Genomic DNA, 24115 nt, shown 5'->3' with positions numbered 1-24115 from the left:
TCGGAATAAAGACGCAATCAGTAGAAAGTTGGCATTAATAATCAAATAAATCTGTTCATCGTCTTCTCTAACTAGGGAATATTTGACTCTTTTTATAGACTGTTTCGAATCCACAAACTACACTGCACTGAGTCCACAAAAAGTGACAGATCAACTGTAGCACGGGGCTTACTCCACGAATACCCGCGGATGCGTGAACTCTGTGTATACAGAACAAAAAAATTGGAATTTCCATTCAATCAAGAGGTGAAAAGCCAGTGGATTTGACTACTGGATTCTCAAGAGAAATCGGACCCCCAAGCCTCCATAGTTCCACTTCGCGGAGATGAAGCGAGGCATTGTTACAGAGGTTGGGAGTTTGTTACGGGTGTAACGAAAAATTTGTTACCAAGTTACGGGGGCCTGGGGGCTGGCCCCCAGCTACGGGAGCTCGAGGGCTAGCCCTCGAACACATATTCAACTGGTAATGTTAATGGGGGCACCAGTCCCCCTCAAATCCCCTGGGGTACCGCTACGCGATGATGCTCTACCCCTCAGCGAAGCGAAGCTACGGGATCTCGAGTATATCTTGTAGCACCTAGAAATGGTGATGAGTGTAGTAATAACTTTGATCTGGTTGGTGGTTGTGGGCAGGCTGGTGTCTCAGCCGTGCGTTGATAAAAAACTAATGAAAAATTTCGTATCGCCGATTAACCAGATCAATAAAAGGAAGAAAGTATATGATCCGTCGGGTTGGGGCAGGATTATTCAGATCAGTTCGAGCCAATTACTTATCTACCCATATACTACCTATTCGAGCCATGTCGAGCGAAGCTGCCGCTGCTGCTAAGCCCGAAGGGGTCAAGCGACCCCAGCCAGAGAGCCCCAAGAACAAGCCGCCCATGAAGAGGCTAAAGAAGCAGAATAAGAAGAAGAAGTTCAAGGAACCGCCCGTGGATCCTGTTTCTGCCGAGGGTGTGTTGATTAACGACATTAAGGACCTGTTGAAGGAGAAAGACATCCCTGACCAAGAGGTGATTAACGACATGCAGGAGTTCTTCCAGCGAGAGAAGACTATTCCACATCCAGAGCACTGCGAGGCTGAGCTAGAAATCATTAAGCAGTCCTCTGTTGGTGACGGTCTCGCTATTAACGAGTTCAACGGCAAGAAGCAGATTGTAGTCGTACCTTACACCGTCGTCGGCGATAAGGTCAAGGCCAAGATCTACAAGACGTTCAAATACTATTTCCAGGCCGAAATGGTGGAAGTTCTCACCAAGTCAGACGACCGAGACGACAGCCTCGTGCGATGCAGATACTTTAACACCTGCTCCGGGTGCCAGTACCAGATGATCCCGTACAAGAAGCAGCTGGAGATGAAGCGGGAGGTCATTGTCAACGCATTCCGGCACTATGCGCCCCAGGCATTTGCCAGCGGGCTCATTCCTACCGTTTTGGATACTGTCGGGTCGCCAAAGGAGTACGAGTACCGAACAAAGCTGACTCCGCACTTTGATGTGCCACGATCCGGGAAGCTCGACGCCCCACCGCCCATTGGGTTTGGCGTCAAGGGCCGAAAGAACGTAGTCGATATCGAGGAGTGCGTTATTGGCACGCCAGTGGTCAACGATGGTATGAAGAGAGAGCGACAGCGAGTTCACGACACTTATGACACATACAAGCGGGGCGCTACGCTTCTGCTGAGAGAAAACGCCGTGTCAGAAACCGAAAGGGTTTGCGTCACTTCCACCAAGGAGATCATTACGGAATACGTTGGGGAGTTCAAGTTCGAATACCCGTCGAGCTCCTTCTTCCAGAACAACAACTCCATCCTCGTCGATGTCACTTCCTACGTGCGGGACAACATTAAAATCCCTGCCACTGGTCTGCCACCAAAGTACCTGGTCGACACTTACTGCGGAAGTGGTTTGTTTGCTGTTACGTGCAGCCACAATGCAGAGTCGGTCATTGGAGTGGAGATCTCCAAGGACAGTGTAGAGTACGCTTCGCGAAATGCTGAACTGAACAACCTCAAGAATGCATCATTCATTGTGGGCCAGGCGGAGAAGATCTTTGAAAAGGTCAACACGCCGCCGGCGGAGACAAGCATCATTATTGACCCGCCGCGAAAGGGCTGCGACCAGGCGTTCCTCGACCAATTGATTGCATTTAAACCGGCCAAGTGCGTCTACGTCAGCTGTAACGTCCACAGCCAGGCTCGAGACATTGAGTATCTGTTGGAGAAGGAGCCAAAGTACAAGGTCGAGAGCCTGCGTGGCTTTGACTTTTTCCCCCAGACCCACCATGTCGAAGGCGTCGCTGTCATTACCATGGACTATTAATCATTTGCATATGTAATTTTAGAATATCATACCCATCAACCAACTATCTCCGCGTATTCGAGGGCCAGCCCTCGAGCTCCCGTAGCTGGGGGCCAGCGCCCAGACCCCCGCATGGTAGCAGCGTAACAAATGATTTAGTTACACTCGTAACAAACTCCCAATCCGCGTAACAAGTTACAGTAACATCTCCGCGAAGCGGAGCCTCAGGGGGGGTTTGGGGGGACCAGTCCCCCCATAAACACTCCCCTGCTTCACTTGGGCAGCCCTCAGACCCCCTTAACTCTTCGTCTATTGCTATCACTACAATATCTCCGCGAAGCGGAGCTCCAGGGGGGGTTTGGGGGGACTGGTCCCCCCGAGTGCACACTCGGTGTGGCTAAGAGATCGGGGGCGCGCGAGCCCAGGGGGAGGTATAAAGTCGGGCCAACGTGAAATTTTTTTTTCTTCTCTAATGATATCCTTCCACGTTTTGAACGTAATATGATGAAAAGTTGTTTGTGTGCTAGCTTAAAAAAGCCCCTCTCTTGAAGAGTTGGCCCCTGACCGGGCCCTGGGCGGTACATGGTGAGAGCGTTCTACACAAATCATTACCTTGTTAATTGAAGAACGCGTACAACGATCTGACTCTTTGAAACTGGGGATATCATTTGTATGTAATAAAATACTATTCTCGATGGTTTTCCCTCTTGTATGCACATTTACTGTTGCTTGGATATTGTAGAATGCGCTTTAAGGTGGGGCGATTGATGTGCCAACCAACCTGCTCCGTATAAAAGCGCGATATCAATCTATATCTATTAAGGCTCAATTGGATTGGCTGGTGCGGGCCGTCGCAAGGACCATGCTCAGCCTGGCACCAGCACGAGATAAACGCGAGCCCACATTGAGTATAGTTAAGTGACTTTCCACAGTGAGTATGTAGGTAGTTAGCTGGCTTTCCACCTTACGTAGGTAAAAGCTATGCATTGATGTAGCTAGCTTGTACTTATGCAATTGGTATGTGAACGTTTGAGTGCGCGTGTAATTGTCGCTTTGTACATATGCAATTAGTGTGTATCTACTCCTATCAAAGGCTTTAAAGGTTTTTCTTGACGCCGTTCTTCTCCTCGACATCGGCCTCGGCCAGCATGAGAGCAGCCCGGAACATCTGGATGAAGTTAATAAGCTGCTTGCCAAACCACAGCGGGAAGGACACGATGCAGATGATCGTGGCATAAGAGAGTGGGATGCCAAAGATATACCCGAGATTTGGCGGCGTCTTGAGCGGGAACGAGTACAAATAGAGCCCGACGAAGAAGAGCTCATTAAAGGCGCAGAACAAAAACAGCACCGTCGAGTTCGTGTAGTACAGATTGAGCACCTTGGAGCGCTTGCCAACCTTCTTGTGGCTCGCTGAGCCCGAGGTCAGCATGGCATACATGTGCATGTAGTGTGAGGCCAGATCAAGGCTGACCAGCAGCTGGAACAGCGGCGCCCAGTTGGGGTACACGACACACAGGTAGCAAATCAGCGACGAAGTCGTGCACCGGTCCGTCACCATGTCCAAAACGGCGCCGAACTGCGACGTCTGGTTGTACTTTCGTGCCGCAGCGCCGTCGAGCGCGTCGAGCAGACACGACAGGCCGTACAGCACAGTGCAGTACTTGGGGTGCCATTGCATATAGTAGAACGACGCCAGGGCCAGTACGACCCGCGAGTACCCAATCAGGTTTGGGATGTACAGGAAGATGGTCCTCGTAGTCACTTTCGCTTGCGACATGGTATTCTAACCCGACTTGATCTCCGGAGATGAGGAAACGAATGTCAAGGGGAGGTGAGGACAGCAGAGGGGGGTTTTTTTTCGCCTCGTTGGGACAACCGGACATACCGAGACACACCTTGAACCTTCGCGAACGTTTCGCCATGCGACACGTCGTGTAGATTATCGAGTGCTTTTATTTTATTATTTAGATGAATTGTAATTGCAGTCTTTCAAAAGGGTAGCAGTTTTATGTACCAATAGGGTAATTGGTGCGATGGTATACCTGGGGGCCAGCCCCCAGACCCCCGTAGCTCTGCTTCGCAGAGGGATTGTTGAGTCGTGCGAATAATTTGAACCAGCTAGTTGATGGCAAACGTTGAACCATCTGAGGTATTTTAATTGATTCTCCTCCGCGAAGCGGAGCTACGGGGGTCTGGGGACTGGCCCTAGTATAGCTGTCGATTCCCTGCCGTTAGCTAATTCCTTCCGGTTTATTCAGTTGGCATTATCATTAGATATTAAGAAGTTTAGGGAATAAAGAGGAATTTTCTAGAGAAATTCTTTGGAGTACTTGATACTTGATAAAAATGGCTATTATCCACCCCTAAAGTACCCGGTAGATTGAAGCTTTCAGTCGAAGGATGCTTTCCGCCCCACCGAAAAGACATTACTGTACTGGTAATAGATTACTACCTGGTACAATATTACGGTTGCATATTCTATTTGCTTTGATTAATTGAAGATTTTTGCGCTGTCGGATCTGTGAGTCGACCCGAACTGTCTTCCAAATTAAGTATGAAACAGCTCTCGATAAAAAGAGCGATTGCCAATCATTTTCGGGAGGCTTCCTGGATCATGAAAATAAATGAAAGTGTTATTGTAGCAAAGGAGACTGTTGAGAGATGAGTGATAGCTCCTTCAAGCCTCTTGATCCAAGTAGGGCTACGGTATAACACCTGTTGAGGTATTCGTTAGGAGAGTAACCGAGTACCCGTTAGGAGAGGAACCGAGGAATACCGGTTAAGAGAAGAACCGAGGAGTACCTGTCCGGCAATGGAGTGAGAGATAAAAGGAGGAGATTCCCATGGTTGGAGAAGTAAGCAAATAGACAGTAATGCAGGAACTCACCGGGGACCAAGTCTCTGACACACAACCAGTAGCTGCTAGGGTAAGAATGGATAAGGATCCCTTCGTTCAACAACACCAACGCTCGTATGAATGAATACATCACTTCTACTTTCATATTACCAGGTAATATAACTATTTCAAATGAATTAGCGATAATCCGTCTTAAAAGCCAGTCGCGACTGACGGTTCAATTTGCATTTCGTGTAACGAATGTACATTTATTTCAGAGCGCATAATAAGTACTGGCACTACAAGAATGGATCTTTCTCTTATTTTGTGTTGTACCTGGTTTAGCGTTAGGAATGGTTTGTTCTGCCCAGGGATTCACAGCTGTATCAATTGTGGCTCGTAAAATCCAGAACTTGAATATTGTTTCCAAGGTCTCCGCGAAGCGGAGCCACGGGGGTTTGGGGGCTGGCCCCCAAGTCCATTGGCCTAGCAATAGTTTAATGACCACTTCTATTAGCCATCTCTTGCAAAATGCTCACCGAGATCAACTGATTAGTCTTTTGAAGGCCTTCTTTTTTGAATACATAATACCGGAGGTATAGTAGTAGCGGATGTCAGCCGCACGGCTGAAAGGGGGGTCTCCGGGCCCGGAAAAAAATTTCGAAAATTCACTATCTCACGGATCAAACCAATAGATTAAACGCAAGAATGGCTGGCGTACTCAAAAGTGTACTGGCGACTAGTTTGTCGCCAAGCCAGGAGGACTTCATTTTGGAAAATGCGCCGCATGTTCTGAATCTGCTGGTGTCGAACCCAGCAGTCCTCGGCAATGCCGACGAATCGACTCTCTCCAAGTTTAGAGTCCGGATCTCGGCCCTCATCAAGTCCAAGAAACCCATTTCGCGCTGGTTCGGGTGCTACCTGTGCAAAGTTGTCATCGAATCGAGCAGCTGCTGGGCTATGCTTAAGTCCCATGGGAGTAGCTGGGTCGGATCTATACTCCATCTACTGGAAATCCCGGAGCCACTGGTGACCCATGAGATCGCCATTGAGGCTCTGTCTGCCCTGTTCGCTAGGACGGTTGGCAAGCCAAGCATGACTAGAGAAATTACAACCCCGAAACTGCCCGATTACATAAAAGCATTGTTGAATCTTGCTGCCAAGGAGAAGCAATTGCATAGATGCATTGTGCCGGCGTTGACCCGAGTGCTGCAGAACCAGTCTACGACTTTCCGGTCTCACGCGAAGCGATTCGAGCAACTTATATTTGCAGTTCTAAGCGAGGCCTGCGAGTCTCCTCAGAATGTTGAGCCTCAGCTACTCAAGGACGCTTGCAAGGCATTCGTATCGCTTCATAATGCCGCAAGCAAAGGTACAGAGATTGAAGAGTGGAGAGCTCAGATTATTGTGACTATAAACGAGATCCACTTCACTCTCAGCGCCTTTGTGGATCCAGTATTCAATGAGGATTTCAACCCGGCTAGTATCACTGGATCGCGAGGGTTGTTGCAATCGGTACAAGGTTCCCTAGTCGATAAACTGCATGTACTGCTGAGTATTCTAGAGGCGTTTTTCGTGGTTCCTACTAAATACGCTGTAAAGGTCCCATTTGGAGCTATTGTCCAGCTATCGGACCGGTTGTACCAGCTGCCATTCAGCGCGCCAAAGCCAATATCCGACCAGGACTCCAGAGCGACCGCTGTGTATCAACTTGAACACATCAATGCCCGGTTGACCCACTTAGTGGTGATGATTATGTCTACCGTTAGCGGAGCCTTGGTGCAGTCGCATTTCGAGCATTTCTTGCACCACATCACAGTCACTGTTGGCAGAAGCAAGAACATCGTTCTCAAGCTAGAGTTGCTCAACCTTGCTGCATTTATGTTTGAAAAAGTGTCGCTGGTTCCAGCCGACTTTACTGAGGACATCTCGCAGCTTATCAACGCCAGCTTACAGCTTCTGGTTCCTCAGAAGCCGCCGGCTACTACCGCCATTCCAGACTTTGTCACCCAGCCGCACTTGTTCGAAGACCCACCTCACAGGGCCGTGATCGAATGTGTCGACAAGTTTATTACGGCTGTTGTCGTTAGTGTTCCTGCTTTGCCACTAGCTCAGCGAACGGCAATTGACCGGTATGCGATTCTTCAGAGGAAGTCTAACACCGGCGTGCTTAGTTCGTTATATCCTGGGGTTGCTACAAAGTTCAGTATTCTTCCAATGGCACTGAGGAACCATTCTACGGACGTACGGCTAATGCAGTTGATCCATCCGCGATTCCCGCCGCTCATGACGAGTCAAGACGGATTGAATAAGCAGGTGTCGATTTTTGGTTCGGGCAACTCTTCCGGTGAAACGGAAGAAGAGGATGTGGATATGAACGGTGACATGACAGACGAACAGAACCCACGCCAGATCAGCAGACTGGAGGAAATGCAACAGCGGGAACCGTCTCACATTGCGCCATATGTTCCAACTAACGAGGAAGAGCAAGCAGAGCCGTCAGTGGAGACGGTCCCTTCAGTCACTCAGCCACAGGCTCCTGCTCCTTCGATGTTTACTCCTCCAACCACTCAACTGTTTGTCCCTCCAGCTGATGAACCAATCGCGCCGGCTCCAGAACCAACACTTGCACAGTCTAGTGTACCAATCCCTGCGGAAACCTTGGAAGACGACGATGGTGACATTGTCATTCCTGAATTCGATGAAGAAAGCAGCGATGAAGAGATGTAATACTCTCCAAACTTCAATGAGAGAAGCAGTGATGAAGAGGTGTAATACTCAAATTTCAACGATAGAAGTAATGAAAGAGATGTAGTACTCCAAAAAATAGAATAATAACACTCAGTCTGAGTCTTCGTAATCCTCTAGCGTCGGTAAATGTTTTTCCAGTCTCTGCTCCGCCGTAGCTGGACTATCAACTTGAGGTCCAAGTTTAGTCGTAGCTTTGCTATCACCTTCAAATTTAACCGGCTCATCATGGTCAACTTTCTGTTTCTTCCGCAATGCTGCAGGAACCATTTTAACGCTCTCACCAACCAGGTTACGCATTACAGGAGCCGACTCGTACGTCGTCTTAGCTGGTACAGCTGCCTTCTTCTGATCCCCTACGCTAGGAGGCTTAATACTGGGCATTGGGATCGCTGATACCGACTCAGATGTAGAATACCCCGAATCGTCATCATCATATACATTTTCGGTATCGCCCACCTCAACATACGGCATACCTGGAGGCGGATTGCCCTCAGGATTCAGCACTGGGTCCCAGTATATGCTTTTCCTGTTCTCTCTTGGCCGATGGGCTTGTCTATCGGCGTTCCGAATGTTGTATATCTTCACTTCATAGCCCAATTTCTCCTTGGCCCCATGGATCTCGTCTAGCCTCTCCTTTAATGATTTCAGTTCAGCTTCTTGGTCGCTGGTTCGATTTTCTGTTCCTTCAAACCGGGCGATATCTTTCTGCAGCCCGAAAGTATTCCGGCCCGCTAACTTTTCCAAACGATCTTTCAGTTTCTGGGCCTTGGCCTTCTTGATTTCCTTGGCCTTTTCCTTTCGCCGTTGAGCCTCTACCGGGTTCACTTCCTTCATTTTTCGCGGTTGGGTGGTCGTCGGATTTGATCTCGCAGAACATCGCCAAAAACACGACAAAATGGAGCAGCCCGAACAGCAACCCGATCTGTCCAATGTTCCGGTAGCTGCGCTTGAATCTCTGCGGCTGAGATTAGCACAGGTAAGATTATGACATGTATTTTTTGGCTTGGATTAGAACTAACAAATAATAGCTGGCTCACTCGTTGAATAGCCTGTCAGGACAGGTTCAACAGGCTACCCTGCCTTCATGGCCCGGGCTGCAGAGCCAATTTAATGTTCTTTTGACCCAACTGTCATCTCTTTCTGCCACCATAACAGGATTCTCTGAGCTTCTGCAGAAAACCGTGGCATACCCGCTCCCAAACTTCCCCACTGCTACCCAGAGCGGGCTCCTGACGACGCTTTTGCGTAAGAAGAACCTTCCAGACGTCGAGGAGTGGATCAAAGATGGCAATGCTGCTGCGGAAAACCTGGTGGTGAGGAATGATGACGAGTTTACGAGTTGGGCGGCAAACGTCGCCCAGGAGTGCCAGGAAAACCACGAATGGACCGGGTTCTTGACGAGGAAAGAAGTAGACGAAGGGGAAACGGACTCGAGTCTTCTTCGACAAACTGAAAATGACGGTGGGTGGACAATTGACGAGACTATTGTCTACCTCTCGCGTGGTGAAGTGCTACACAAGGCTCCACAGCCTTCTGCTTCATAACGCTAACTATAGAGCCATATCTAGTATTTATTCGCCATTGCTGGCATTGTAACGTGTATTAACTCACATTTTTGTCCTCCGTAGCTTGCAGAGCCCTCCTACCTACAAACCACTTGAAAAGAGCCCACTGTAGCTTCAATGGACTTGGGGGCCAGCCCCCAAACCCCCGTAGCTCCGCTTCGCGGAGGGATTGTTGATTATCTCCGCGTAGCGGAGCCCAAGGGGGGTTTGGGGGGACTAGTCCCCCCATTCGTACATAGTAGAGCTGATGTATTCGAGGGCCAGCCCTCGAGCTCCCGTAGCTCCGCTTCGCGGAGGGTTGTTGGGTACATATGCATTCATTAAAATAAAATTCATCATTTTCGTTAGAACTTCTTGCGCATTTGCTTGATTTTCTTGTAATGCGCCTTACCTCCCGAGGTCTTTGCCGTTTGAATCTCGGAGTACTTCCGCTTGAAGTACCTCTTGGACGCCTCATCAGCAAGAATCTCGTCCGCAAGGGTCCTCTTTCGCTCCTTCTTGGACATGCGAGCAGAGAAGTATTCCGTATTACCTTCGATGATAGTACCGGTCTGGAAATACTTTGGCGGCCCGCTCTTGTCCTTCTTATAATGCCGCTTGCGGTCCAAAACATTTCGCATTTGCAGCAGCTGCAGATCTCGCTTTATTGACGGCGTGATCTCGGTCTTTGGCATGTCGAACCAGTTCTTTCCGGCCGTAGCCTCCCTCTGCTCCTTCTCCTGCTTCTTCACTTCTACCGGATCCACGATCCTCCTCACACCCCATTCCTTTTCTGATAAGCCCCTGTCGTCCACCAGTTTGACTACTCCGGCCTTCTTCGGGATGGGCTTTGCAGCGCCTTTCAGCTCGTCCTTGAGCTGAGGCAGATTCTGCCAGCTCTCTCTGATCTCTTTCAGATCGGCATTTGGGTCCTTCTCGTCCTCCTCATCCACATCCGACAGCTTTGGACGGCTCAGGTTCTCCTTAGCCTGGTCTAGCAATCTCTCAATCTCATCAATATCGGGCGAGCTCTCGCCTAGAGTGCTCGAAGTGTATCCTTCCGTAGACATAGCGGCGATAGATACCAGGGCTGTCGCTTGGAGGCTCGGGGCGATATATTTTTTATCAGTCCACGATTTACACATGGCCGAAATTTACGCGCATAAACTCACCACCCGGGAATGCGATCACCGAACACTTTTACTTAGTTCGCACAGAGACACCACCATAGTTACTAGAATTGTGCATAAGTCTCATTATATTGCGGAATCCATGCGCTACACAGTAGTGTGAATCTGTTAACCAATTTTCCCTCAGTACTTTTTAACAAGTGTAATAGGGGGGACCAGTCCCCCCAAACCCCCCTGGGGCTCCGCTTCGCGGAGATATAGAGCTGAATCTACAAGCCCTCCGCGAAGCGGAGCTACGGGAGCTCGAGGGCTGGCCCTCCGAATACATCAACTCTACTAGTTCAATTGGGGGCACCAGTCCCCCTAAACCCCCCTGGGGCTCCGCTCCGCGGAGAGTTATGAAGAATTATGTATTAGCTCGGAGTATATTCTATTGGGAAGGTTACCATGTAAATCCATCAATGTAAGAAGATGCGCCGCCATCAGTCTCCAAAAGCGAAGCGTATTCCTCAAACTCCAACGCAGGAGGCTTCTTCATCTGCTTAGTAAACTCGGACTCAATGAGATACTTGAAGGAATGATCGAGGAAGTCCTCCATCACATAGTACGGCTTTCGGAACGGCTGGGACATGATTCGCGCTAGTGCAGCAACGTTTGGATGGTAATGCGATTGAAGCGTCTCAATCTCCCACAAGGATGATTCTAATGCGTTTGTCTTCAATGGATCAGTTTCGTTGTTGTCGTAAGGGTCGTTGTATTCGTTCGTGCCGTCTGGGTTGTGGATCATCTTCATGCACGTGGGGTGTCGCTTGAGCTGGTTATATACAAAGGGAATAATGGCAATGGCAGCAGCTGGAGGTGCGTATAGAGCCAGACGCGACATACGCTTGATGAAAGATGCAACAATTCCAGCCGGCAAGTGTGTAGATGACAGGAAAACGTCGGCGAGTCGCAGGAACCGCGACCGGTATTTAGCATGCATAATTGACGAGTCAAACAAGGTGTAAAGCTTGTCGTAGAAGTTCGGGTAGTCTAGATTGTAGTCTTGGATGAGCCTGAACAGACCGTTGAGAGCCAGCAAGGAAACAGCTCCGCCCGTGTCGTAGGCCGCCGTCAGGAAGTCCATGAGCATCTGTGGCTTGGACATATTGGGGATAATTCGCTTGTGGAGCATAATGAGAACAGCCTTGTACTGATCAACGGTCTGCGGCAGTCTCAGTGCGGCGAGCCACGCTTTCTGGAACACTGACTTGTGTGACGACTGCTTGAGCACAGATCCGTGCTTTGACGCGGTCTTGGACAGCTTCTGTGGCTTAGGGAAATAGAAATCTTCAATCTGGTCGTCATTTTCCGGGAATTCAGAAACGGCCATCAGCAGATCCAAAAGACGATCCGACACGATTTCTGGAGCGTCAAACGTCTGCTCAGGGATCATGGAGCCCACTTCTTGGTAGAAATAATACCGGAGGTCGTCATACTCGTTCAGATAGTCGCTTGCAAGCAATTCCAATGCCGAGTCTGGAGTACCTTTAGAGGTGAGCAGTTTCAGTAACGTGGAATTAAACAGCATCTTTGGGAAGTAAGTTTCCTCAGGGTTAGGAGCCATGTATTTGGACTCAGCAAGGAGGAGCTTGAGCAGGATTGCAATAGCCGAACCCAGCTCCTCTTCGTCATCGGAAGTCTCCAGCACATGAAGCCGGCTGTCCTTGAAATCGTTGTACAGATCCTGTAGCCATCCAACGACCTGGACCTGAGATTCAGTCTTGCCTTTTGATCTTCGCAATTCGCCTTTTTTCAGCAATTTGCCGAATATTTTCAGCAGGGTTGCCGCGATATTATGCTTCATTGATGCGTCGTTTCTGTCGCTCTCTAGCCCATCGATGAGACTAGGCAGTAGGTTATAGTGCTTCACTGATGACAGGACCTTCTCTTCGACATCTTTCAGCTTTTCGGCCGTAAATACCACTTCATCGTCCTCCTTAGTTCGCTTCCGGGAACCCAGGGCACCTCTAGTTCTCTTTTCTCTAACCATTCTCGGTTGATTTGATTATCGATAAAAGCCTGTCGCGGAAAAAAAATTAATTGATGGAGCGTCAGCCGTGCAGTTACGCTTACAACTTAACTTTTCACAGTCATTATTTACTCAATTAATAATATTGAATAAATTAAAGTCACGTGGTAGTGTTACCCGGCAGTGCTTAACGCGTTGGGAGGGAAGGCTGTCGCTGATTGGGCGGGAGCGACGGACGGGGCAGTCGACGAAGGGAAAATTTCAATTCCAGCATCGACCCCCAAGTAGTTTGAACCTTATTCAACCAATTAGTTAACGATGAGTCTTCGAATTGCTGCTCGAACCACTCGATTGGGTAAGTGCTTTGAATGAAGGGAAAAGGATGTGTTGCTAACTTGTGTGATTTTTTAGCTGCTCGACCAATTTTGGCTCGACCAGTCGTCGGTGCTATGCCGTATGTGTTTTACCCCGAAAGCTGGCGATTGAAGGACTAACCGAAGATAATGTAGATCCATGCGACTGTACTCCACTGAGCTGGACCCAAAGGACAAGGCTACTGCCATCATTGATGCCTTGCCAGGCAACACTCCGCTCACCAAGACCGGTCTCCTCGCTACCGGCGCTGCTGCTTCCGTCTATGCCATCTCCAACGGCATGCTCGTTGCCAACTCGGAGGCTCTCATGCTTGGCTGCTTCCTCGGTGTCGTTTTCATCATGTCCAAGACTGTTGCCCCGGCCTACGGCTCGTGGGCCCAGGGCCACGTCGACACCTTCAAGAACGTTCTCACCAAGGCCCGACAGGGTCACGTGGCCGCTGTCAAGGAGCGAATCGAGAGCGTCAACCAGCTCAAGGACGTTGTCGAGACCACCAAGTCCCTGTTTGCATTGTCTAAGGAGACCGCCCAGCTCGAGTCCACTGCTTTTGAGCTCAAGCAGAAGGTTGACTTTGCTTCCGAGGCCAAGGCTGTGCTTGACTCGTGGGTCCGATACGAGGGCCAGGTGCGACAGCGAGAGCAGGAGGAGCTCGCCGCTAACGTCATTGCTAAGGTCAACAAGCAGATTGCTGAGCCTAAGTTCAAGCAGCAGGTTCTTGAGCAGGCCATTGCTGACGTTGAGAAGGTCTTTGCTGCTAAGAAATAAGTTAATCCTCACCACCACGCCGTAAAATAACACATTATTAGAGTGACCTTTTTATTGTAGGCCTGTTCTCTACGATCCGTTTTCAATGATCCATTTTCAATGATCCTTTCTCAATGATCCTTTCTCTATTCCTTCTCAATGATCCTTTCTCAATAACCATATAAACATCCATTCGATAGACCAGCCAACCAATTGTCTATATTATATTGGCTGAATCAAGTCCTTACTACGTTTTTCTTACTACTTCTTCTACCGTAACTAGAGAAGCAGAAAAAGAGTACGATTGGAATTGAGGTAAAGACCGGATAGTCTCGCGGTGATAACTGCTGAATACAAAGATCCATGGGATATCCAGCCCAGAATAAGTCAGCCCTTTAAAATGCTAGGCAAACAAATTGATTCTTCTCAAATCATAGTGCAAAGCATCGTTTACTTGACCATATGTACTATGTCTTAGACTTAAGTCCTCTACGCAGTTCATACAACTCGTTCGGCAAATATCTATCGTACAATTGAATAATCTTAATTGGGTAGCGTAACACAGCTGAATAATACAATATATAATATTGGCTGTACGCCTCGATACTGAATGATCAATTAGGCTCATCAGAACGTGACCTAGCCAACACAGCGGTGAGTTCGACCTCGGAGTATACTAAAGACCATAGCCAGGGGCCAGCACCTCTTACACGCTTCAAATTAGCCAAAAATCACATTATTACCTTGTAGGAAACTATTTGATACTTTGATGGCATGTTACCCAGAATTACTAGGAGAAAGGATCACGATATACACAGACGTCAGTACCGCACAACACACAACACCAAGGCCAATTCAACTAGTCCCTCCGCGAAGCGGAGCTACGGGGTCTGGGGCTGGCCCCAGAAACATTTACAACCGCTATTTAACTTATATAACCCATCAACCTAGTATCAACGGTGCAATCGTCTAGCGACGATGGAGGGCATCGCGGGGTTTGAACTCCCGACCGTGGAACGGTGACCATCATTAGTGAACACACACCCCATCGCGCAAAAGTGATGCCGGTCCTACGCATATTCTGGCCGCTAGACGCGCTGGGGATCGAGCGCCAGAGAGGATACGAGCCGGCGATTGTAGTCGGATGGCGGAACTCGCCGACAGATGTCGTCGTGGTAACGACTCTACCGTACCTCGACCCGGCCAAGGTCGACCACCTATTAAGGTCCGACGTTCTGCTGCAGGGCAGCCAGTGCCCCGTGTCGAGTATATACAGCCTGTGTGGCGCGAAACGCATGGAGGTGTTGGGCACGATGAATTGCGACTACACAATGCCTCTTGGGTACCAGAACCTGCCTATAGACGCCATATTTGGCGAGGCTCTGCGCTATCCGACCCACCGGTGTCCTGACCAGTTCGAGGCGGTCCAAGTGGTCATGTTTGAAAGCCCGCAGTCCTACCATATGCAATATTTTTCTACAAGGCCCATCAGCCTAGAGCTATCGGAGAAATCAGCGCTGACGGTGATTAGCGAAGAGTACGAGGCTGATCTCGTAGATGCACGGGAGCATGCACAGCTGCTCATACAGAGAATAAAACGGCATACTCGCGGAGACAATAGTGATGGGGGTATGCTGGAAAAGACAATTTCCCAGATCAATTGCGGGTATGAACTGGGCCGGCTGTTACGGGAGAACGCTGTTATTATCTTCCCCAAGATGGCTTCGAAAAGAAGGCGGCTCAGCATGAGCGAAACAATAAAAGAGTCCGCCAAGTCTGTCCAGACAGGAGTAGAGAACGTGGCGTACAAGGCTTTCTACTATTTCCTGCCCTTGCTGTCGCGCATGCTGGTATTTGCCATTATGGTGTGTCGCATAATAGCCGAGGCCATTCTCAGAGTAATAGAGTATAAGCCACTCGCCCATTGGTATGCTTTAAAAGACGTTTCGGCGACTGCTCAACAGATAGACCTGAGGCTTCAGCAGTTTTGCTTCTGGCCCATTCAATACTCGCGCATAAGGCGCCGTACAAAAGACATGTCGGCTAATACTGCTGCTAACGTCGAGTATATTCGGTACTACAACTCCATATGGCTCGTGGCTAACGATGTTATCCTCGGGTTTTCAATAGGGCGCATAATTCTCGACAATCGCCAGGCTATCGTTTATGGGTTGAACTACCTAGTCGACGAGATTCTGACCAACGCGTTTAAGAGCAACATGCTATGGCTTATGGACTGGCCGGGTGGCCTGAAATTGAACAATGAAGTAGCAGCATTCTTTGGCGAACTGTTCCTGTGGGTCATCCAGTTCTGGCATATGTCGCTGTCGCTGTTTAGACCGTACTTCCACATTATAGTGGCCATAGTGGGCTACAGCGGCTTTTTCGGCGCCACTTACTGCATCTCGCTGATTTCGGACATTGTGTCTCTGCTCACTCTGCACGTATACTCGTTTTATATCGCGTCGGCGAGGATATATCATTGGCAGCTGCTTGTTCTGTATTCTCTTTTACAGCTGTTTCGCGGGAAGAAGCGCAACGTGCTGCGAAACCGAATAGACAGTTGCAACTATGAGCTTGACCAGCTGCTCATGGGCACAATCTTTTTTACAGTGCTTATCTTCCTTCTTCCGACCGTGCTAGTGTTTTATCTTACCTTTGCTGGGGCGCGGTTGGCTATTGTCGTGTTCTGCGCTGTGCTTGAAACCAGTCTAATGTTCCTAAATCACTTCCCTCTGTTTGTCATGCTGCTGCGCATCAAGGACCCGAAGCGTATTCCTGGTGGAATTGTCATGCGCTACGAGCAGAGCAATTTGAAAGAACGATCCAGCTTGTGGTCGCTTATAATGCCGAGCCACGATTTGCCACAAGCGGTGAACAATCCGCAAAGCTACCAGTCGTTTGCGTACCTCCAACCCGTTCCGCTTTCATTCACTAACATGTTCCACCAGTACAATATTGTCATTGAGCGCATCAGACTGCATTATGCGTCGTTTGGCGTTATTAAAAGACTTCTCACGGGCCAGTTCGTGCCCATCAAACGGTCGAAGCTATATGGGTTGTTATACTCGATGCTTCCCGAAGAACGATTTCCGATTAATACCCTCTATAGAGACATGAAGAACATGATTTGATGTACCATATGTAAATAGAACTACGTTCACGATTCCAAAATTTTGTTCTACTCGTAGCACAACGAGCTTCAACCAAACAAATGGATCCTGTAACAACTTCCATTCCTCGAATAGCACGCCTCTCGGGTGTAAATGGGGGGACCAGTCCCCCCCCCCCCCCAAACCCCCCTGGGGCTCCGCTACGCGGAGATTAGCCAGTTGAACTAGGAAATCTCCGTGAAGCGGAGCTACGGGAGCTCGAATATAGTTGTGTCCTATGTGGAATAGACCGTTACAAGCTCTGTCGTACGTACGAGGTGATTGTAACAGCAACAGGAAGATGAAGAAATCGGATAACAGTTAACTATAGGTTACTGAGTTGGTTAAACGATAATCAACTGTGGGGCATGGAGCTGATTGAAAACTATTGTGGCTTACCGATATGATTGAAAAATCTCAATCAAGATAGAAAAAAAAGGATAATGCAGAAAAACATATATTTACAAGACGATCATGGTTAAATTATTTCTTCTTCTTCTTAGGGTCGGTGCTTTTCGCTAAACAATCAGTTAGTAACCAATGAAATAGATCAAAAAATGGTTCACTTACACTTAGCCTTGGTTGGCTTGCCCTTGCCCTTCTTACGCCGGGCGGCAATCTTCTCAAGTCGTCGCTCCTCATCATAGTCGAAGTGATTTGGCTCAGGATCAATCTGGCGCAGGTATTTCAGGGTCAGCACATTAGGCTTATAGTAGTTGCGCACAGTCTCGCCCTTGAGGTTCTGTCGCAGGATCTTCGCACCGGTTCGCGCCTGGGTCGGGTTGAACGTGGTTCGGAATATGCTCTTGGAGAGCTTCAGGACCTCCGTGAGTCTCGCTTTCGACGGAGCAGACATGCTTTTCTGTATATATGCCAAGGTGCCCGTTCAAGCTCGTTCGGATATGAAATTTTAGATGAGTCGGCCGATTTCGAGATGCGTAAGCTATCCACACAAAATTACATAATCTCCGACTTGGCACGGCAAAAATGCGACAATGCGACTTTTGCGAAAAATGTGAAACCGGTGGGGTTAACGGCATCAAATTGTATCTATCTAAGCTGTCCTGTTAAAATTTAGTCTATCGCGGGGTTACATATGGTAGATAAAGATTACCAGAAGTTGATTCAATCGCCTGTAGCGTGATTATCGGAGCTCCCTATCGATGGAGAGAGAGAGAGGGGTGACCGCAAGGGATGCATCCACCCACCCGCAGTCAGCCTTACTACAGTAGGCGGTATTTTGTACCAGTATTACCCCACTCTATAAACGTGGACAGCGCAACAGGGAGTCGGATTATGATAATTATTCCGAGCCGAACTGCTGCGAAATGCATACCTCTTTTGCATCTGGCAGTCTCAATAACTACGTAAGCCACATATTTAGCGGCTGGCGCCCAGTTTAATTGAGCCCCTCCGGTACTTTGAATCAATCTTGTGGGGTACCCCTCTACGAGTCAACCCAAAAGTGATCAGCGTATTACCCCCACTGATTGGAAGGATCTTTTATAAGCGACCAGCCAAGTTGGAATCTTTTATCTTTCCACATGTCAAACGGGACCAGAATGAGCGACGACGAAAATGACCAAGATATCGACTCGGCCCCAGGCCCAGCCTGTATCCAGTGCCGAAAGAGGAAGCACAAGTGCTCGCGAGAGAAGCCGTGCCAGTCGTGTGCAGTGGCCGGTCTACCCTGCCTCTACCCAGAGTTCAAGAAGCGTGGGACCAAGCCGGGGTACATCAATTCATTAGCCCAGAGACTCGACCAGATTGAATCAATCGTGCTGGGGCAGACCATGCTTCTGGCGCCCCAGCTCCTTTCCAACTTCTCCGGAGGGGAGTCGTCGAACATTTCGGATAAGATGGACCATATCCGGGACCGTCTTGTGGCTAAAACTCACGAAACCCCTCCTAGCGACCTCCGGGAACCAAGTATAACCCCAAGTACTTTTTCCGGTAGGCCATGTAAGCGACGCAGAGTGTCCGAGTTTGGTGGTGAAGCGTTGTCTCCGGCTATCTCTGAGTATGAATCCTTCCTGCCTCCTCCAGAGCTTCTTACTCATCTGTGCGTCATTTATTTTGACCAGATCCACCCTTGGATACCCATTCTGCACGAAAAGAAGTTCCTTCCGAGTGTCCACACCGAAAACTGTCCGTCAATTATCCTCCAGGCTATAACAGTGGCTACGGTTAAGTTCTCACACCTCCCGCAACAGGAGAAGGCTAGATATTACAAGACTTGCAGACAGGCAGTCTTGCTTTCTTCAATGGAGCGTTTCTCGGTCGATACCCTCCAGGCCACTATTATTCTTGCATTCGAAACCATTGGCAGCGGTAGTGGACCGAGAAGCTGGTCTCTGGTGTCTTACGCCTCGCGAGTAGTGGAACAGCTGGGTCTTGCCGGCGAGGAAGACGATATGGCCCAAGATAAACTGCTAAATCGAATCGGATTTCTCAGTCCGTCGAAAACCCCGGATGAAATTGAGACGCGGAGACGTATCTTCTGGAGCATTTTCCTAATGGACCGGTTCTGTGCTGTGACCACGGGATGGAACACCAGTCTAACCAGTTCTGATGTAAAGCGACGGCTGCCGCTCGAGGGAACCCTCTTTAGAGACGGAGTTCCCAAAAAAGCGCGTTATTTCAACATATCTGATCCAGAAGTCGATCCTGAGAACGAAGAAGGCCTCCTTGGTGGGTACTCGTATCTCGTAGAGGCCACAGAGTGCCTGTGTAAGACGGTCAATTTTTTGTTACATGAAAAAACGAGCTCTCTGACCAAGCAGGAGTTCCGTAACTGGCTCAAGCGGTTCCAGGCGCTGGATTCAATGCTCGTCAAGTGGAAGAAATACTTGCCTGAGGAGTGGCAGGTTGCCCGAGTCAACCAATGGGGTGGAATGGACGAGAACCTGACCCTCGCACACATTACCCACAACACAAGTGTTCTGCTGTTACACCAAGTCCTGGCATACCCGTTCCCAGAGCTGCGCCTGAGTACATCAAGCAGCCAATCGATTCACACATGCCTTATGGCGGTGAACGAGATCACGACTATCACGAGGCAGCTTCTGAAGCATGTTAAGAAAGTGTGCGCACCGCAAATGACATTCTGCGCATTCGTCGCAGGTAGGGCGTTGTTGATCCACAAGTTCCACCAAGGTGAGCTCATGGAGCAGAACTTTAATGACCTATTGGCCGCGCTGAAAGAGATGGCGCTTCGCTGGCAAGCAAATGGACCGCCGCAGGATAATCTAGCATCGCGGTTTGCCCGTCGCCTCGAGACGGCCAAAGACCTCAATTCGCCAATTGACACTCGAATGACGGTGTTTGGAGACGAGGAAAAGAATGGACCGCTTCTCAGTCTTGCTTCGCCACCAATTGCGGACATTATGGGGGCAGCTACCGCCGCCCCTACACCCCAGGTACCTAAGGGAGTTCCGGACGCTTCAATTGGCAACAATCAATCAGCGTTCGATGCCGTGAACAACAACACAAACCAGCTTGATTTCCTATCTGAAATTGCTGCCTGGACAGACCTGGACTATTTATTTACTTGGACCGACGAGAAGCAGCAGTCCTAATACTATCCTAAAAACAACTGTAGTTAGTTCTACTACGTAGTTCGTACCATATAGTACAGTACAGTACCAGTACATTTCACTTATTTTTATATCATTAGGAGATGTAGATCACTGATGGGGGGGTCGTCAATATACAAGATGTCTCCTTCAAGTAGACACCTGGGGGCCAGCCCCCCAGATCCCCGTGGCGACGCTACGCGTCGGATCGTTAAAGTTTCTCGCTATAGCCAACAAGATTGGTGTCATTGGGATTTCCAATTTCTGTAACTAATTCTGTAACAAAAGAGACTATGTAACAAACAATTGTAACAACCTCTCAATTTTAGGGAACTCCCCCGAGGGATGGTACCAGTACGCTATATCCGTTTCGCTCTGAGAGAACTATGTAAACAAAAAGTTAAGCAATCAAAATTGAAACCAAAAAATAGGCAATTTTTTATTACGGGTTGCTCATATTCATACGACTTACAAAATACAGTAGAAATCAATGCAATTAAAACAAAACGTACATAAATCATTAAACCTTCTCAGATGGGGTAACACTATCGACACGTTCAACGTGCACAAAAGCGTCCTCCTTTCCAAGATCATTAAGTCGTCGGAATGTGTCAGCAGATTCGTCGCCACGTACCAATTCGTCACCAAATACCCGAGCAATCTCCTCAAGGCCAAGACCAAGAGTCTCTGGGAAGAAGAAGTAAATGATAAGACACTGAATAACCATCCAGACATCAAATACAATGTAGTACTTCCAAGAAATGGCCTCCATCGCAATTGGATTAACATAATTGTTAAACAGCTGAATGAGCTCACTAGCCAGGTTGTAGATGACAATGCCCTTCGATCGCAAACTGAATGGTAGGATCTCAGTGGCATAAGTTGGTGCGACTGGACCAACGAGATGGTATACACCCTGGAAGAGGAAAATCATCGTGACTGCACCGTAACCTAGGCCCGTGTCGCTATAGTTACGCTCGATGTTTACGGCAGAAAGAGCAGTAAAGACTGTGAATGTAACGCAGCAGAGGCCGAACCCGAGGATCATCATAACCCGTCGTCTGAAGAGCCGGATAATGTTCACACACAAGATGGCAAACGCAAGGCCAGTTGCGTTAATACCGATATTCAGCTTTAGCTGCATGATGGCATCGGTAATGCCAACGTTGTCCAGGATAATGTGAAGGTAATACGAAATGATAGCATTACCGCACAACTGAACGAACATCGGAAGGGAGATAATGATCAACAAACGGTGGACCATAGCCTTAGACGAGATCCATTCAGCCCATCGCGACATTTTTTGGAACTTCTCAGCCTCGATAGTGGCAGTAATTTCGGCCATCTGGAATTGCACGAGCTGGCTCGTAGCGTCACCAGCTCCATGATACTTGACAAAAAAATCGAGCGCCTTGTCCAATTTGTTCTTGGAAATCAGATATCGTGGAGATTCTGGTGAGAAGGCGAAAAGCACGAGCTGCATGGCTGGGAATGACGCCTGAAGAAGAGATGCAAGTCTCCAACACCAGTTGGTATTAGCCAGGTTGGAGTGGTAAGTGGCCCAGGTAATGAACGATGCAATGAAGGAGCCCACTGGCCAGGCGCACTGCCACAAACAGACGAGAGTCTCTCGATGCGATGGATAGGCGGTTTCAGCCAGGTAGACCGAGGAGGCTGCGCCAGCAAACACGTTGCCCATACCCATGACGATTCGAGCGGCGACAAACATGCTGAAGTTTTGAGCAGCACCCTGCAGTGCGGCGCCCAGCACTACGAGCGTAGTACCAAAAATCATGGGGATTCGACGTCCGGTCCACTCCATCGTATAAGAGACAAATGGAATAGCAATCAAGCAGCCGATGATCAGTCCATTGCTCATTGTGCCCAGCCGGCCACCAGTTGGATGATCAAAGTACTCCTGCCATGTTTCGACGGACTGGAGACCGTTAAGGCAGCTACCGTCGTAGCCAGCGGTGATATTGGTCATAACAGGACCAAGAAGAAGGATATTGAGTCGTAGAAGATGCTTATAGTGCCACCAATGCTTCTCCAAAGGAGGGAGCACATCAAGCACGGTCTTGCCTTCTGCAAGTAGCTCATCGACGCTCTTATTAGGGTCGACCGGCTCTCGATCCTTCTTGAGAGAGGACTTAAAAGTCACCATAGTAGTATTGTATTCACGGGAGTTCGCTAAATAGCAATAAAATCCCTGTGATTTCTATTGTTCTTTAAATACAATATCTCGTCTGGTGATCCGAAAGCTCGCAGTGCTAGATGGTCTTCATGACGGATCCACGGATAATGCATCGGGTCCCTCGACCGGAGGAGGCCTCCAGCTTCTAAAACCCCACCATGAGCTTAGCGCATCAGAAAGAGGGGGATAAGCAATGGAGTTGCTGGTTGCAGCTGTATTGCGCAAGACATGGCTGTGACAGTGGAAGGCGGTTCCCCTCCATTTTGAGGGTTAGTGAACAACAGTTCAACAGTTCGCTACCGGTTTTCACTCTACACCTTATCGAATAACTCTGGTTTTATCCGCAACAAAAGTGGCCCTTATGCTTCCTGGAGAACTCAAAGCTTGTATTGCGTAATTCCCCACGCTGAAGCCATGACGCATGTAGTCTGCGTTTGGAGACAGAACGGGTACGTGTTTTACGCAAGTGGTCTCACCGATCGACACCGGATTGTTGGAGTTTCTTGCGGGATTGCACCCGTCAGACCGTTGGACTCAGGTCATCTCGAGATGCGGAATAACTACCGGAGGATCGTCCCTAACCCCGCATTTCGAACCGGTACTGGGGAACAGTCGTCTAATATGGCAGTGAAAGGTAATGGATGAGGCCATAGACGTCATATTCCATACCCCCATACCCCATAGTTTCATCGGCTGACCCCCATCCTCTCGCGATGGTACTGAAAAATTCGTGGGGTAGGCCCATAATTTCAAAGTTGTTACTGGATAGGCTCAAAGTGCCCAACATTTCGAGATTGTACTGAGTGAATTGGTCGGGTTAGGCTCAAACCGCGGATGTCCAGCTTTGGGATTGTGGGGACAGATATTTGGTACAAGCGGTTTTACGATTCCGATTGGTCAATTGGTTAATAGGGGGTCCGCATCGGTAGATTGAACGTGGAATTATGACGTATCAATGATATCCAGCCAATATTAGAGAGAAAACCAACAGCCATATAATCAGCATAATGACCGGGTACTTTTTCTGTCCAGTGGTCTTGCTATCCGAGTACATTTCACTGTCCAATAGTCTCGCTAACTAGCCATCATCCACTCAATGGTATTAGCAAGGGTTACCAATTGTTTCAGTGATGAAGAACACTGAGATTGTTGGAGAAGCTTATTGGAACCAATTTCTGGCTCTAAAAAGACCTATACCAGGAAATGTTAAAGGCCAAAATGATAATAGTAGTCTATTCACTTTGGTTTGTCGCACGCATCTCTCAATCGTAATATGTTACCCGCTGTAAGTTGTTCCAAGAACTTTCGAGCCTACAGCGAACCTGGAGTCTTCGGTCGAGCTAAAAGTTCAATCACTGGCCTACAAACCATTACATCTCGTAAAAGGTAGTTAAAGTCTCTTGTAGGTATCTCATTATTAGTTGGCTTTTTTCTGGGCTTGTTTGGCAATCGGTGAAGATATAGCCAAAGAACCTGGGCGGCCTACCTCCGGGAGTTTCT

At 48.7% G+C, this 24115-nt stretch overlaps 11 protein-coding genes across 11 annotated transcripts; 6 read left to right on the top strand and 5 right to left on the bottom strand.

Moving 5' to 3' along the window:
* Positions 1–800: 800 nt before the first annotated feature.
* On the top strand, positions 801–2321 carry TRM2 (tRNA (uracil(54)-C(5))-methyltransferase; the record flags this gene model as incomplete). The annotated part of the gene is made up of 1 exon (XM_076682105.1): positions 801–2321. The coding sequence occupies one exon, from the start codon at positions 801–803 to the stop codon at positions 2319–2321; it is 1521 nt and encodes a 506-aa protein (XP_076544062.1).
* A 1075-nt stretch (positions 2322–3396) lies between these two features.
* Positions 3397–4080, bottom strand: PIS1 (CDP-diacylglycerol--inositol 3-phosphatidyltransferase; the record flags this gene model as incomplete). Its single annotated transcript, XM_076682104.1, has 1 exon — positions 3397–4080. The coding sequence occupies one exon, from the start codon at positions 4078–4080 to the stop codon at positions 3397–3399; it is 684 nt and encodes a 227-aa protein (XP_076544061.1).
* Positions 4081–5847: 1767 nt separating this feature from the next.
* RIX1 (Rix1p) lies at positions 5848–7869 on the top strand (the record flags this gene model as incomplete). Its single annotated transcript, XM_076682103.1, has 1 exon — positions 5848–7869. One exon carries the CDS (start codon positions 5848–5850, stop codon positions 7867–7869), a length of 2022 nt encoding a protein of 673 aa, XP_076544060.1.
* Positions 7870–8785: 916 nt separating this feature from the next.
* On the top strand, positions 8786–9434 carry MED8 (RNA polymerase II mediator complex subunit MED8; the record flags this gene model as incomplete). The annotated part of the gene is made up of 2 exons (XM_076682102.1): positions 8786–8866; positions 8919–9434. The coding sequence occupies 2 exons, from the start codon at positions 8786–8788 to the stop codon at positions 9432–9434; spliced, it is 597 nt and encodes a 198-aa protein (XP_076544059.1).
* Positions 9435–9799: 365 nt separating this feature from the next.
* FCF2 (Fcf2p) lies at positions 9800–10504 on the bottom strand (the record flags this gene model as incomplete). Its single annotated transcript, XM_076682101.1, has 1 exon — positions 9800–10504. The coding sequence occupies one exon, from the start codon at positions 10502–10504 to the stop codon at positions 9800–9802; it is 705 nt and encodes a 234-aa protein (XP_076544058.1).
* Positions 10505–11006: 502 nt separating this feature from the next.
* On the bottom strand, positions 11007–12596 carry NOC4 (ribosome biosynthesis protein NOC4; the record flags this gene model as incomplete). The annotated part of the gene is made up of 1 exon (XM_076682100.1): positions 11007–12596. The coding sequence occupies one exon, from the start codon at positions 12594–12596 to the stop codon at positions 11007–11009; it is 1590 nt and encodes a 529-aa protein (XP_076544057.1).
* Positions 12597–12893: 297 nt separating this feature from the next.
* Positions 12894–13715, top strand: ATP4 (F1F0 ATP synthase subunit 4; the record flags this gene model as incomplete). The annotated part of the gene is made up of 3 exons (XM_076682099.1): positions 12894–12930; positions 12987–13029; positions 13085–13715. 3 exons carry the CDS (start codon positions 12894–12896, stop codon positions 13713–13715), a joined length of 711 nt encoding a protein of 236 aa, XP_076544056.1.
* A 1040-nt stretch (positions 13716–14755) lies between these two features.
* GPI1 (phosphatidylinositol N-acetylglucosaminyltransferase) lies at positions 14756–16828 on the top strand (the record flags this gene model as incomplete). The annotated part of the gene is made up of 1 exon (XM_076682098.1): positions 14756–16828. One exon carries the CDS (start codon positions 14756–14758, stop codon positions 16826–16828), a length of 2073 nt encoding a protein of 690 aa, XP_076544055.1.
* Positions 16829–17329: 501 nt separating this feature from the next.
* On the bottom strand, positions 17330–17702 carry RSM27 (mitochondrial 37S ribosomal protein mS33 RSM27; the record flags this gene model as incomplete). Its single annotated transcript, XM_076682097.1, has 2 exons — positions 17330–17364; positions 17417–17702. 2 exons carry the CDS (start codon positions 17700–17702, stop codon positions 17330–17332), a joined length of 321 nt encoding a protein of 106 aa, XP_076544054.1.
* Positions 17703–18408: 706 nt separating this feature from the next.
* Positions 18409–20424, top strand: TRVA0_001S09846 (Zn(II)2Cys6 transcription factor; the record flags this gene model as incomplete). Its single annotated transcript, XM_076682096.1, has 1 exon — positions 18409–20424. The coding sequence occupies one exon, from the start codon at positions 18409–18411 to the stop codon at positions 20422–20424; it is 2016 nt and encodes a 671-aa protein (XP_076544053.1).
* Positions 20425–20941: 517 nt separating this feature from the next.
* Positions 20942–22585, bottom strand: TRVA0_001S09824 (uncharacterized protein; the record flags this gene model as incomplete). The annotated part of the gene is made up of 1 exon (XM_076682095.1): positions 20942–22585. The coding sequence occupies one exon, from the start codon at positions 22583–22585 to the stop codon at positions 20942–20944; it is 1644 nt and encodes a 547-aa protein (XP_076544052.1).
* Between the last annotated feature and the right edge of the window lie 1530 nt (positions 22586–24115).

This window comes from Trichomonascus vanleenenianus (assembly GCF_965637985.1).
Source record: "Trichomonascus vanleenenianus strain CLIB 3782 genome assembly, contig: TRVA0_001S, whole genome shotgun sequence".
Taxonomy (NCBI): Eukaryota; Fungi; Ascomycota; class Dipodascomycetes; order Dipodascales; family Trichomonascaceae; genus Blastobotrys; species Blastobotrys vanleenenianus.
Note: the sequence above shows the minus strand (reverse complement) of the source record. Positions and strands in the feature narration are given on the sequence as shown.